The sequence below is a fragment of the Pongo pygmaeus genome, chromosome 10 (assembly GCF_028885625.2).
Source record: "Pongo pygmaeus isolate AG05252 chromosome 10, NHGRI_mPonPyg2-v2.0_pri, whole genome shotgun sequence".
Lineage (NCBI taxonomy): Eukaryota > Metazoa > Chordata > Mammalia > Primates > Hominidae > Pongo > Pongo pygmaeus.
This window is the reverse complement of record NC_072383.2, coordinates 6118301-6130931: the sequence shown is the minus strand read 5'-3', so window position 1 is coordinate 6130931 and position 12631 is coordinate 6118301. Positions and strand designations below refer to the sequence as shown.

General features: G+C 48.3%; 1 protein-coding gene across 1 annotated transcript in view; it reads left to right on the top strand.

Moving 5' to 3' along the window:
• Nucleotides 1-12631, top strand: part of VWF (von Willebrand factor) — a 175656-nt gene that overhangs the window by 69216 nt on the left and 93809 nt on the right. The window contains exons 16-18 of the mRNA XM_054442726.1: nt 2377-2617; nt 9155-9249; nt 11519-11679. Coding sequence (XP_054298701.1) covers nt 2377-2617; nt 9155-9249; nt 11519-11679 — 497 coding nt within the window. The remainder of the gene's footprint in view (nt 1-2376; nt 2618-9154; nt 9250-11518; nt 11680-12631) is intronic.

The following is a 12631-nucleotide window of genomic DNA, read 5'->3' as shown; positions in this document are numbered from 1 at the left end:
AAACGGGCTGATGCTTCAGTAGTGGGGATAAGATTCATTTAAAGAATGTCTTGACTCCTGAGGCATTATGATAGGGTAGAAAGGATGGTAGGAAGGAGCTTTCCCTGGAGACTGTTAAGGACAAGAGGGGTCTATATCTGTGGGTTTATGTGACAAGAGACTAGGCTGACCAGATGGCCTTGGGCTGTCCCTTTGTACCCAAGGCAGTTGGGTAAGACTCCTGGGTTCTTGCCCCAATCTTTTCTTGACTTGGAGAAGAGCTCAGGCTCAGCTGTCTCGTCTACCCACTTTTACTTTCTCTTCCAGAGAAATGAACAGAGCTCCCTAAACCAGTGAATCTGTTCATAAGAAGAGGTCACATCAATTGGAGACATTCAGGGAGCACAGAATTACCATGTAGCTACTTTGTGGGATGGTATGAGGGATTCAGGAGAAGCCCACACTTTTTTTTTCCTCTTGCAAATTGGTTGTGCTCCCTTTGGGAAGACAGGACCACAGGCTCTCTGAAGGCAAGGACCAGGGCTGGCCATCTCCGCCTTCCTGGGCCTAGCATAGCCTGTGGCATGCAGTGGATACACAAGAAGTGTCTGCTAAACTGAGATGTGCATTGTTTCTTTGGGGAAGAAGGCTAAAGGAGAAATTTAATAAGGCTCCAAGCCAGCTCTAGAGATAGCCTATCAGAACAAAGAAAGTTCTCAAATCTAGCTGCTTTTTAATGGGTAAAATGTGCCCTTGTCATTGTAGGCTCAGAGGGTTGAAAGACATCTCCATCTTTATTGTCTAGCACATCCTGTCTTAACCTACACTCCCTCAATATTCATCCAATAATCCAACCTTTCCATTCTTGCAGAGAAAAATCAATGTCTAATAGGATGAAAGAGCCCCTCCCTTCCCAGCTACCTTCAAACACCAAGTTCAGGGTGGTTGTAGGAGCGGGAGGCTGCAAGGCCTCTCCAGAGGCTCCCCACTCCATTGTTCAGGCTCACGGCCAAGGCTTACTTTTACAACATCTGTGGAATGCTCCGCCTGTGGGTTTCTGCTGGAGCAATGGATTCGAACAGAGAGGGGAAGGATTCTGATGGTCTCAGAAGAAGCATGCTCAAAGTGAGGTTCTCATTTCTTGGGCAGCAGCTGGTCTGCACAGGGAAGGCATTTTGAAAGGGCAGATATGCTTTCCACACCTTCCCTGTCCTCTCTAACCTGCCCATAAGGAATTTTGTTACCAGAATGCCAGAGCTTCTGAGGCCTAGGCCTTTCTCTGGAATACCCCTTCCTTCTTGGGCCTGCTGAGCTGGGGCTGTTTCCTTAGCAATAAGAATGATAATAGTAATTATTATCAGTGAACATTATTAGCAGTGAACATTCTCCACATGCCAGACTTTCTTCTAAATGTGTTAGCTCATTCAACCTTCACAAAGACTGGGTGGATACTGTTATTCCATCCAGTGAGGATACTGCCCAAAGTCACACAGCCAACTATGGTGGACCTGGGCGTGAACCCAGGTATTTGGGATACAGAGCCCCTTCCCTTAGCTGCATTGCCACTTTGCTACACTTCCTCCAGGCTTGTGTGTCTTGCAGTATTTCTCTGTGGGAGGCTAGGAAGGGTGAGGGCTGAGGGCAGACGGATGCGGCCCACTTCGCTGGGGTAGGTATGAGTGTTCCTCCTCTTTGGGACCAGCATGTCCTCAAAGGGACTGTTTTCTTTCTAGAGAGTAATGGTTATGAGCATGAGCTTTAGGGCTGCAGAGAGCTGGGTTCAAATCCTGCCTCTGCTTCTTCCTGTGAGGTACACCCCTAACAAGTCACTCAGCCTAAGTTTCTTGAAAGGGGGTGATGAGAGCTAACTCAGCATGAGGCATAGAGCCCACGTAAGAGCAAGGCATTCAGTAAGCGCTCCATAAATGGTACCCATTATTGTCATTATCATCACTTGGATGCCCTTGCCAGTCATTCCCAGTTCTTTTTAATATTCGCAGCTTCAAAACCTGCCAGGATTTCTACTACATCCTAGGCTTTGAGAATTCAGAGATGACTAAAGCACATTCCCTGTGGTTGAGGAGAGGAGAAAATGTGTGCCCCCATAATTATAATACACATCTGCATGCTGAAAAATACACATTTGCTCATAGTGGGAAAGGAAGTTGGTGACCATACAGATGTAATTGGGGGTCACTTGGGGAAAACTGGGTAAAGCGTACATGGGATCTTTCTGCATTACTTCTTGTAACTGCAAGCAAGTCTACAATTATCTCAATACAAATTTTAATTAAATAATTGGGGGTCACAGCTACAAGGGGTGGCAAGTCCTAGAACCACAGTCCTTGCTGTCCAACATTCCTGGGGAGGCCTTACTCCTTCTCCTCTCTGTTCTAGAGCTGAACTGCCCGAAAGGCCAGGTGTACCTGCAGTGCGGGACCCCCTGCAACCTGACCTGCCGCTCTCTCTCTTACCCGGATGAGGAATGCAATGAGGCCTGCCTGGAGGGCTGCTTCTGTCCCCCAGGGCTCTACATGGATGAGAGGGGGGACTGCGTGCCCAAGGCCCAGTGCCCTTGTTACTATGATGGTGAGATCTTCCAGCCGGAAGACATCTTCTCAGACCATCACACCATGTGGTAAGTGCAGGCAGCAGTGTCAGGGACCTCTGAAACAGCAGAGCTGGGGAGGAAAACAGGACCCCCAAGTCCTTCACTTCATGGATGGGTAAACTGGGGCCCAAGGAAGGAAGTGACTTGTCCAGAATCGTACAGCAAGTCAGAAGCATAGCTGGGATTTGGTCCAGGTCTTCTGACTTCCTTACTACACATGGAACTAGGATTCCTGGCTGGCAGTAGGAGTTCTTGAGTTTTATTGCCAACTATTATGTCTTGGCCCCCATTTCTGGGCTTTAGGTTTCAGTTTTCCTTTTCTGGAACAGGGAAAGGGAGATCTCCCTGTCACCCTCCTTTCCAGCCTGCTTTCAGTATTCTCAAGCTGAAGCATTTGAGCAGGAAGAACATGGACCATTGCAGCGCTGCCTCCGTGGGGTGTTGCTGCCCTGACCTGCTTCATGCACTTCCCCAAAATAGCTCCAAATCATGCTTTCTTCCTGCAGCTCTTTGCCTAGGCCTTCTGTGACTGTCAGTTTCAACAGGGTTGCCATGAGCATAGAAAAAATTTACAACAGGACATTTGTTGAGCAAACACTTACCTGTCACCTGTTCTGTCTTAGTTCTGCCTAAGAATCGGTGATCTAAAGATGAGCCAGGCTTGGGCAGTGGCTCACATCTTTAATCCTCAGCACTTTGGGAGGTGGAAGTGGGAGGAATGCTTGAGCGTAGGAGTTTGAGAGCAGCCTGGGCAACATAGTGAGGCCCTGTTCCTACATACAAAGAAAAAAAAAAAATAGTTGGCCATGGTGGTGCATACCTGTAGACCCAGCCACTTGGAATACTGAGGTGGGAAGATTGCTTGAGCCCAGGAAGCCAAGGCTGCAGTGAACTGTGATCATGCCACTGCATTCTATCCCGGGTGACAGAGGGAAATCTAGTCACCAGAAACAGTACCTGATAGTCTGCTAGGGAAGACCAGTTAGAAACATCCTGATTGGCCGGGCACAGTGGCTCACACCTGTAATCCCAACACTTAGGGAGGCCGAGGTGGGCGGATCACGAGGTCAGGAGATCGAGACCATCCTGGCTAACACGGTGAAAATACAAAAAATCAGCCGGGTGTTGGTGGCGGGTGCCTGTAGTCCCAGCTATTTGGGAGGCTGAGACAGAAGAATCACTTGAACCCAGGAGGCGGAGGTTGTAGTGAGCTGAGATCTTGCCACTGCACTCCAGCCTGGGTGACAGAGAGAGACTCCGTCTCAAAAAAAAAAAAAAGTCCTGATTATGGAAAATTTCAGACAGACATTAAAGTAGAGAGAATAGTATAAGGAGCCCCAATGTATCCATTCCCAGATTCAATGATTATCAGCACTTTACCATTCTTATTTTGTCTGTTGACTCCTCTGCTGTGTGGCTGGAATAGTTTTTAACAAAAGCTATAAATATGATGTCATTTCACCTGCAAATACTTCAGTATGTATTTCAATAAATAATTAAAAAAGTAAACCTAACCATAATACCATTATTAACCTGAACATGAACAATAATTCCTTAATAACGTCTAACATTCAATCCATGTTCACTTCTTTTTTTTTTTTTGAGACTGAATTTCGCTCTTGTTGCCCAGGCTGTAGTGCAATGGCGTGATCTTGGCTCACTGCAACCTCTGTCTCCCAGGTTCAAGTGATTCTCCTGCCTCAGCCTCTGGAGTTGCTGGGATTACAGGCATGCGCCACCACGCCCGGCTAATTTTGTATTTTTAGTAGAGATAGGGTTTCTCCATGTTGGTCAGGCTGGTCTCAAACTCCTGATCTCAGGTGATCTGCCCACCTCGGCCTCCCAAAGTGTTGGAATTACAGGCGTGAGCCACCGCGCCTGGCCCCATGTTCACTTCTTTCTGATTTTCTCAAAATGTCTTTTATAATTGGTTTGTTCAAATCAAGACTGGATCAGAATCTGCACATTATACTTGATATGAAGCTTTTCCTCATCACTCCAGTGAGATTAATTTGAAGCCCCTCCCAGCGTGTTACCCAAAGCAGGTTGTTTACCCTTCTATTGAAACACACATCACTGTTGGACTTGGTTGTCAGTCAGCCGTGTTGTGTCTCCCCTCTAGATTGTGGCCAACCCTAGAGTCCAGACCATATCTTAGGCCCTGATCCCCAGCCCCCAACACAGTCCTGGCACAAAGTAGGTACACAATACATGTTTATAGAGATGAAATATAACATTTGCTGGATGTGCCATATCAGAGACAAAAAGTCCCACTTATTCAGAAAAGGAGGGATAATTTCCATGTGGGAGGAATTAGGGAAAACTCCGTGCTGAAAGTGGTTTTGAGCTTGGGGAGGATTCCAACAGCAGAGGTGGGCTGGAAGGATGGAGGAGGATTTTTTTTTTTGAGATAGAGTCTTACTCTGTCACCCAGGCTGGAGTGCAGTGGCACAATCTCGGCTTGCTGCAACCTCCACCTCTGGGGTTCAAGCGATTCTCCTGCCTCAGCCTCCCAAGTAGCTGGGATTACAGGTGCCTGCCACCACGCCCCGCTAATTTTTGTATTTTAGTAGAGATGGGGTTTCACCATGTCAGTCTGGTCTTGAACTCCTGACCTCAAATGATCTGCCCTCCTCAGCCTCCCAAAGTGCTGGGATTATAGGCATGAGCCACTGCACCCAGCGTGGGGGATTGTTTTGAGGTGGAGCAGAAGTCTAGGGACTAAATGCACAAGGTGTACTCCACAATCCCCAAGGTAAGTCCTCTGGCGCAAACACATGCTCTATGAAGGAGGATTAAGGCTGAAGGGAAGTTGGGATGAGGTTCAGGGGTCTTCAGAAGTGAGAGGGTGAGCACTGATGCTGGAGCAGTAGGAATGGGGCCCCTGGAAGGTTCTTAGCAGGGAGCAAATAGGATCCAAGAGTAACTTCAGGGGGTGGGTTTTGGGAGCTGCGTGAGGTATGACGGCAGGGAGAGCATCTGCAGGAAAACATTGACGTTGACTGATAAGAAGGTAGCAAGGCCCTGGATCAAGCAATAGCAGTGGAAATGGAGAATGGAAGCCAGAAGCCAGAGACGCTGGGAAAGCAGATGGACTAGTGGGATGTTTGAGAGGAGGAGGGGCTGTTGCAGATGGCCCTGGAGTTCTGAACTTGAATGCCTGTGAGGACAGTGATGGCAAGAACAGCAAGAGGGCCCTCTGGAGGTAGAGGGCAAGTGATGGCTTTGGTTTTGGCCTTAATGACTTTGAGTTACCATCTTGGTGAACAAATGGAATCAACAGCTTGAAATGGGTCTGGAAGGTGAGTGAGAGGTTGGGGTGGAGAGAAAGATGTGCATGGAGGTGACAGTTTCAGCCACGAGAGTAGTGAGGATCCCTAAGGGGAGTGGGTCAGAGGGCAGAAAAGAGGACTGAGTCCGAACTTGGGGGAATGTTCAGACGGCAAGAGGAAGAAAAAGAGGATTGCATGAGAGAGGCCAAAGATCAAAGGCCAGTAAAAAGGGCAGAACCAGAGCAGCACCATATCATGGAAATGAAGGGCAGAAGGGAGTAAGGACATCCTCTGCGGGATTGATCACTTGGCCTTAGCCCAGTGCTGTTTTACTACAGTTGTCTGGCTATAGTTTTCCAGGAGTTTCTCTCTGAGTCCTTAAAACAACGCTGTTGGGCAGGTAGGGCTTCCTTTTTAGTAAAGAATTTGAAGCTTAGAGAGATTATCACTTTCCTAAATCAGACAGCAAGTGACTAGAACCCAGGGATTCTTGAACTCTCCATATTACAGTGAGAATAGATGGTTGAATTTGGCGATCAGAAGGTCATGGTGGCCTCTGTGTTTCAGTGGTAAGGAAAGAGGCTAGACTATAGGAAGTTGGTATGACTTGGGAGGGCAGCAACTGTTGCTGGCTATTTCACTAAAACAGAGAAGGTGGGAGAAGGTGTGCATTGGCCCTGGGTGAACAGGGCTGGGGAATGACCCTGGCTTTGGGCTCTTTTTAGGGTTTGACATCAGCGACTTCTCCATGTCTGTGTCCTCCTTGTCTCTCTTTTAGGCACCAAGGCTGAAAGCTATTGAGCAACTTGTCTTTCCACTTCATTTAGAAAATTGGGTTTCACGGAGAAGGTGTGTCGGAAGGACCTCGGGGCCTGTGTGCCGCTGTTTATTTTTATTCTTTAGACAACACACTGGAGCATGAGCCTCGCTGGAGCAGGTGCTAGTGGTGGTCGTGAAAAGGTGGCAGGAGGGTGAAATGCCGTGGCCTGGAGGTTCTGCAGACCGTGTGCTTGGTCATCCCAGCGGCCATCACCGCAGAGTGTTTATTCTTCTGTAGACCAGGCTCAGGGCCAGGAGTTATTTTAAACCTATCTTTGAGGCTTTTTAGAAAATTAAGCTTTTGGGTCATGTCCAAATGACAGATAGAACATGACATTTATGGGGGCGGGTGGAATTTTCTCTCTGAAAACTAGGTATTAGTTAAAAACCAGAAGAAGGCACAGGTTCTGCATATGCTCAGAAAGGGAAGGGCTGATTCTCTTGTTCATTCAACAGATATTTATTGAACAGCAGCTGCATTAAAAATGTTCAAAATCATTACAGTCGATTGGGCAAGGTGGCTCACACCTGTAATGCCAGCACTTTGGGAGGCCGAGGTGGGAGGATCACTTGAGGTCAGGAGTTTGAGACCAGCTTGGTCAACATGGTGAAACCCTGTCTCCACTAAACATAAAAAAATTAGCTGCGCATGGTGATGCCTGCCTGTAATCAATCCCAGCTATTCCGGAGGCTGAGGCAGGAGAATTGCTTGAACCTGGGAGGTGGAGGTTGCAGTGAGCCGAGATCGTGCCACTGCACTCCAGCCTGGGTGACAGAGTAAGACTCTGTTTCAAAAAAACAAAAACAGGCAAGGCGCGTTGGCTCACGCCTGTAATCCCAGCACTGTGGGAGGCCGAGGCAGGCGGATCACGAGGTCAGGAGATGGAGATCATCCTGGCCAACATGGTGAAACCCCGTCTCTACTAAAAATACAAAAATTAGCTGGGCGTGGTGATACCTGCCTGTAATCCCAGCTACTCGGGAGGCTGAGGCAGGAGAATCACTTGAACCAGGGAGTTGGAGGTTGCAGTGAGCCGAGATTGAGCCACTGCACTCCAGCCTGGTGACAGAGTGAGACTTGGTCTCCAAACAAAGCAAAGCAAAACAGAACAAAACAAAACTGAATAAAATTATTACAGTCAGAGAAATGCAAATTAAAGCAATGAATATGACTTCATACTAGACTGGAAAAATTAGACATCTGGATAATGCAGAGCTGAAGGGCATGGAGGCCTCATCTGCTTTTGTAGGGCATAGACTGGTTGAGCCATCTAGGAGAGTACTTGGCACATCATGTGCAGGTCAGGTATTCACACCTGCTATCCCCGCACTTCTGCCTCTGTGTAGATAGACTAAAGAAATCCTTACACACGTTCATTAGGACACGTGTCTGCAGATGTTCAGCACAGCTTTGTTTGTGGTGGTGAGGAGCAGGTGACAACCTATGTTCATCACTGGGACACTGAGTGGGTAAAAGGTGTATTGTGCAACAGAAGTCACAGACAGGTGGTCCATGTCTTCACAGGGATGAATCTTACAAACAGGGTGCTCAATGGGAAAAGCAAAACACAGCGTGCTATGTGATATCATTTATACAAATTAAACATACATACATACAAAGCAACCACACATGTTTTATAAAAATATGCAGTCAGTTAGGAGACTTTTGCATAGTCCAGGCAAGAGGTCATAGTGTCTTGTCTCATGACAGTGGAGATAAAGTGGATATGAATTTTAGTGGTATATTGGAGGCCAAGTCCAAGGGCTTGATGATGAATCAGATACAGAGGATGAGGGAGAAGACAGTGGCAGGGATGACCCTGGGTTTCTGGTTGCGAAGCCAGATGGATGGCGTCACCATTCAGCGAATCAGCCCTGGAGGAGAAATGGCTTTGGTGGGGGGATCGTGAGTTCAGTTTTGAATATACTGAGTTTGAAGTGTGTTTGAGACTCACTACATTAGTGAAACCGTGTAGGCATTTGAATATGTGGGTCTGGGGTTCAAAGGAGCGGTCCGAGCTGCTGATGTGGATTTATGAGTCATGTCTGTGATTGGAGCTGGGGATGGCAGCAGAGTGTGAGAAGAGGAGCGAGCCTAGGACAGAGCCTGGGGAAGGCCGATATTTAAAGGCCAGGCAGTGGGGGCGCATGAAAGCTGAGGCTGAGAAGGAGGAACCGAGGAAGCGGGAGGAGAACCTGGAGAGAGAAATATTTTTTTTCCTAGAAGAGTGGAGTGTTCAACAGTGATGAATAATGTTGAATGGGATCAATTAAGAAAATAACTGAAGAAAGTCCCGTGGGATTTAGTGACATGGGGATGACCCATTGGTGACGTTAGCAAGCTGTGCTTCAGGAGGGGTTATGGGACTGGGACCTGGTTGGAAGGGGCAGAGAGTGAGTGGGAGGTGAAGATGTGGAGGCAGCGAGTATAGACGAGTGTTGTGAAGCTCGGCTATGATTTCTCTCTCTGCAGCTACTGTGAGGATGGCTTCATGCACTGTACCATGAGTGGAGTCCCCGGAAGCTTGCTGCCTGATGCTGTCCTCAGCAGTCCCCTGTCTCATCGCAGTGAGTACTGTCCCCCTGGAAGGCCCGTTGACTCCATCCTGCCCGGATTCCTCACATGTGGAATGGCAGGAGAGAGCTGGGTGACACCGTCTGATGTGTGTGTGCATCCAGGCATGGGTCTGGCTTCGCCCAGGATCGCCATAATTTCTGGGTTTGTGTGAGTGACTTTCAGGCCAAGACATGTCTTTGCATGTGTAAATCCCAATCATTGAGGCAAGAAGTATTTGATTTCGTGTAAGGGGAAAGGCTTGCAGATAAATTTTATGAGACCCCTATTTTGCCCATGGAGACCTTAACTCAGTGGATAGCTGTGAGTGAGTTGGTGGCCTTGATTGTGGTGACAGTCACCCTTCTTTGATGGCCTCTTGTTTCCTATGGACATGCTGATGAAGACAGCTCTTTCTTTAGAAAGCTTCTTGGATGGGTTTGAAAGAGAGAAAGAGAAGGGTTGGGTCCATTGCTCTCCATTTGAAGGTCCTGATGGTGGCTGCACTGCTTTTTTTTTTTTGAGAGTCTCACTCTGTCACCCAGGCTGGAGTGCAGTGGTGCAATCTCAGCTCACTGCAACCTCTGCCTCCTGGGTTCAAGCGATTCTCGTGCCTCAGCCTCCCAAGTAGCTAGAATTACAGGCACGCGCCACCACACCTGGCTAATTTTTTGTATTTTTAGTAGAGATGGGGTTTTGCCATGTTGGCCAGTCTGGTCTTGAACTCCTGACCTCAAGTGATCTGCCTGCCTCGGCCTCCCAAAGTGCTGGGATTACAGGCATGAACCACCATGCCTGGCCTGTTGTACTGTTTAAGGACCAGGCACAGAAGGGAGAAGGGGCTGACCTGGTACTGGGGGTTTCACATTCACATTTATGGATCACAGGGTCCTTATTTGCTTCCAGAAGGCTTATCCTTGCTTAGAAAGGACTCTTCCAGTGGGAGAGAGATAAATGGCTGTCTTCAATCTCCAGCTTGACTGCTTCCGTCTCTGCCTCTCACTTTCCATAAGGCTCCTTCTGTCCAAGGGACCCAGTTCTGTGCCATGCTGTTTGCTTCCTGGCCTGCCCTGCGTGAGAGGTCTGGCTCCCGGCATGACTGACTGGAGAGCGTCTCTTAGCCTAGAGCTGGGGCAAGATCCCGAGGGCATGGGTGGCCCAAAAGTTGAGACCAGAACTTGTGACCTCAAGATCACTCCATCCTTCTGCGTCTTCTTCTCTCCCTCTCAGAGCGTTTCCCCCACACCCACTCTGTTGCATTCTGCCTCTCAGACCTACCTTCCATGCTTCTGCTCAGAATCTCTAGTCTGGTCACTGGAAAATGTAATCTTTTTCAAAGTCAGGAAACTCCTGGGATTCTGTGCAGATTGGGAAAAGCCGTTTAGCCTTTTGGAGTTTCAGTTTTTAACAAGAGTTTCCATATAAAAATAAGGCTAGAAATTTTGACTTTTTTGCCCACAGGAGCGAGTATGTGATACAAATGCTATTAAGTGCACCTGGGCTTTGGAAAGAAAGGTGCTGTATCAGTCATCTGCTGTCAGCATTAGCCAATTAGCCATTGATACCTACTAATTGCCATGAAGTAGGATATGTCAATGAGCAAAGTAGATAGAAATTCCTGGCTTCATGGAACATGCGTTCTAGTGGGCCCAGTGGCTTGGGGAGGACAGTGAACAAGTAAGTGAGATGTGTAGTATATCAGATGGTGAGAAGAACATATACAGGATATCAGAGGGGAAGCAGCAGGGAGGGGAGATTGGAGTGTCCAGGGATGGAGTGTTGCAGGTGTTGCAAATTCACATGGAGTGGCTGGGCGGGGGCTGATGCAAGCAAAGATCTCTTTTAAAGCCATTGTGGTTTGGCCTTCTCTCCCCACATTAGTTGTAACCATTTGGGAATGATTCTGTTGGGTCCATTAAAACTTCTTTTTAGCACCCAAACTCAGGTCTTTTCAAGCCTGGGTCTGGAAATTTCCACAATGCATCCTGATTCAATGTAACCTGCTATAGTAAGGTTAAGGGTGATGACAAGTATGGGACATCAGATGAGAGCTGGGGTCAGAAGAGCTGCCACCAATGTAAGCCAGAGGTCAGAAGCCCAGATGAGAAGATGCCCTCCCAGTCTCACACAGGGACCCTGGCTCAGGCAGCCGCTGGTCCCCGCGAGTGGGCAACTCTGAGTCTCTTAAATTTAGTCACAGCCTCTAGGGGACCAAAGGACAGTGTGGAAGGTAGGTCCATTCTCTCCTTCACTAATCATCTCTTTGCTTTTCCTACCTTCAAGGCAAAAGGAGCCTATCCTGTCGGCCCCCCATGGTCAAGCTGGTGTGTCCCGCTGACAACCCGCGGGCTGAAGGGCTCGAGTGTGCCAAAACGTGCCAGAACTATGACCTGGAGTGCATGAGCATGGGCTGTGTCTCTGGCTGCCTCTGCCCCCCGGGCATGGTGAGTCACCAGGCACAGAGCTGGTGCCTGCCCTTCAGTTTTCTGGTAGGCAGGGATGAGTGAGGGGGCTGTGGAGCCAGAGAGAGGAAGAAACAAGGGCTAAACAAGGATAGTAATGGAGGTGGTGCTGGTAATGGGGGCATGGAGGAGGGGAGGCTCTTCTGTGGCAGAGTCAGCTGCTAAAGTCAGGGAGGGAGTTGTTAGGAAAATGCCTCGGGTTGGTCCTCACAGGATCTGACAAAAATATAAGAACTTAGCTTACAGGAGTTCCATAGGAAGCAAAGATTTTCCAGAAAATACTTACAAGTAAAAACAAGCATTCCCACTAGAATTTTCCCAGGGGCTGCCTTCCATGCTATGAAAATGGAGGGACACACGTATATTTGCATATGATTGACATACATGCATATAACTTTCTATTTCAAAAAAAGACATTGATGTCTCTGCCATGTCACTAGCCAGCCATGAGCCCAACAAGTCTCTTCCTCACGGTAAACCTTATTTTCCTCATCTGACATGTGGGTCGTGAGGTCTTGGCCAGCTCTTAACGTTCCATGACTCCGGTACTGTGCCTGAAACAGGCATGGAGGCCGTGCATCCAAGGCCATGCTGGTTTGCGACTCCTGGCTCCTATGTGGATGTTCTGCTGCTGGTGGCAATGATCTGAGCATGCCTACTCCTCCTTATCTCCCTCCCAAGTCTAATCTTAGCCAGTGTTGTATTAAATAGATTATGCATACACCCTGAAGGATGCAACTTCCAGATGTTTCTCTTTCAAAATGCATCCTGTCTTCTTGTTTTCCCCGACTCCAATTCCTTATACCCAAAGTGAATGGTGAGGGGTTGGGGCGGGGGCTGTAGAGGCCAGAATGGGAGAGGGTGGCTCTCAGATGGCTGTGGAGGGGACTTAGTGATGCCCAGGACTCCGCTTGAGGGGCAGTGTCCTGGACTG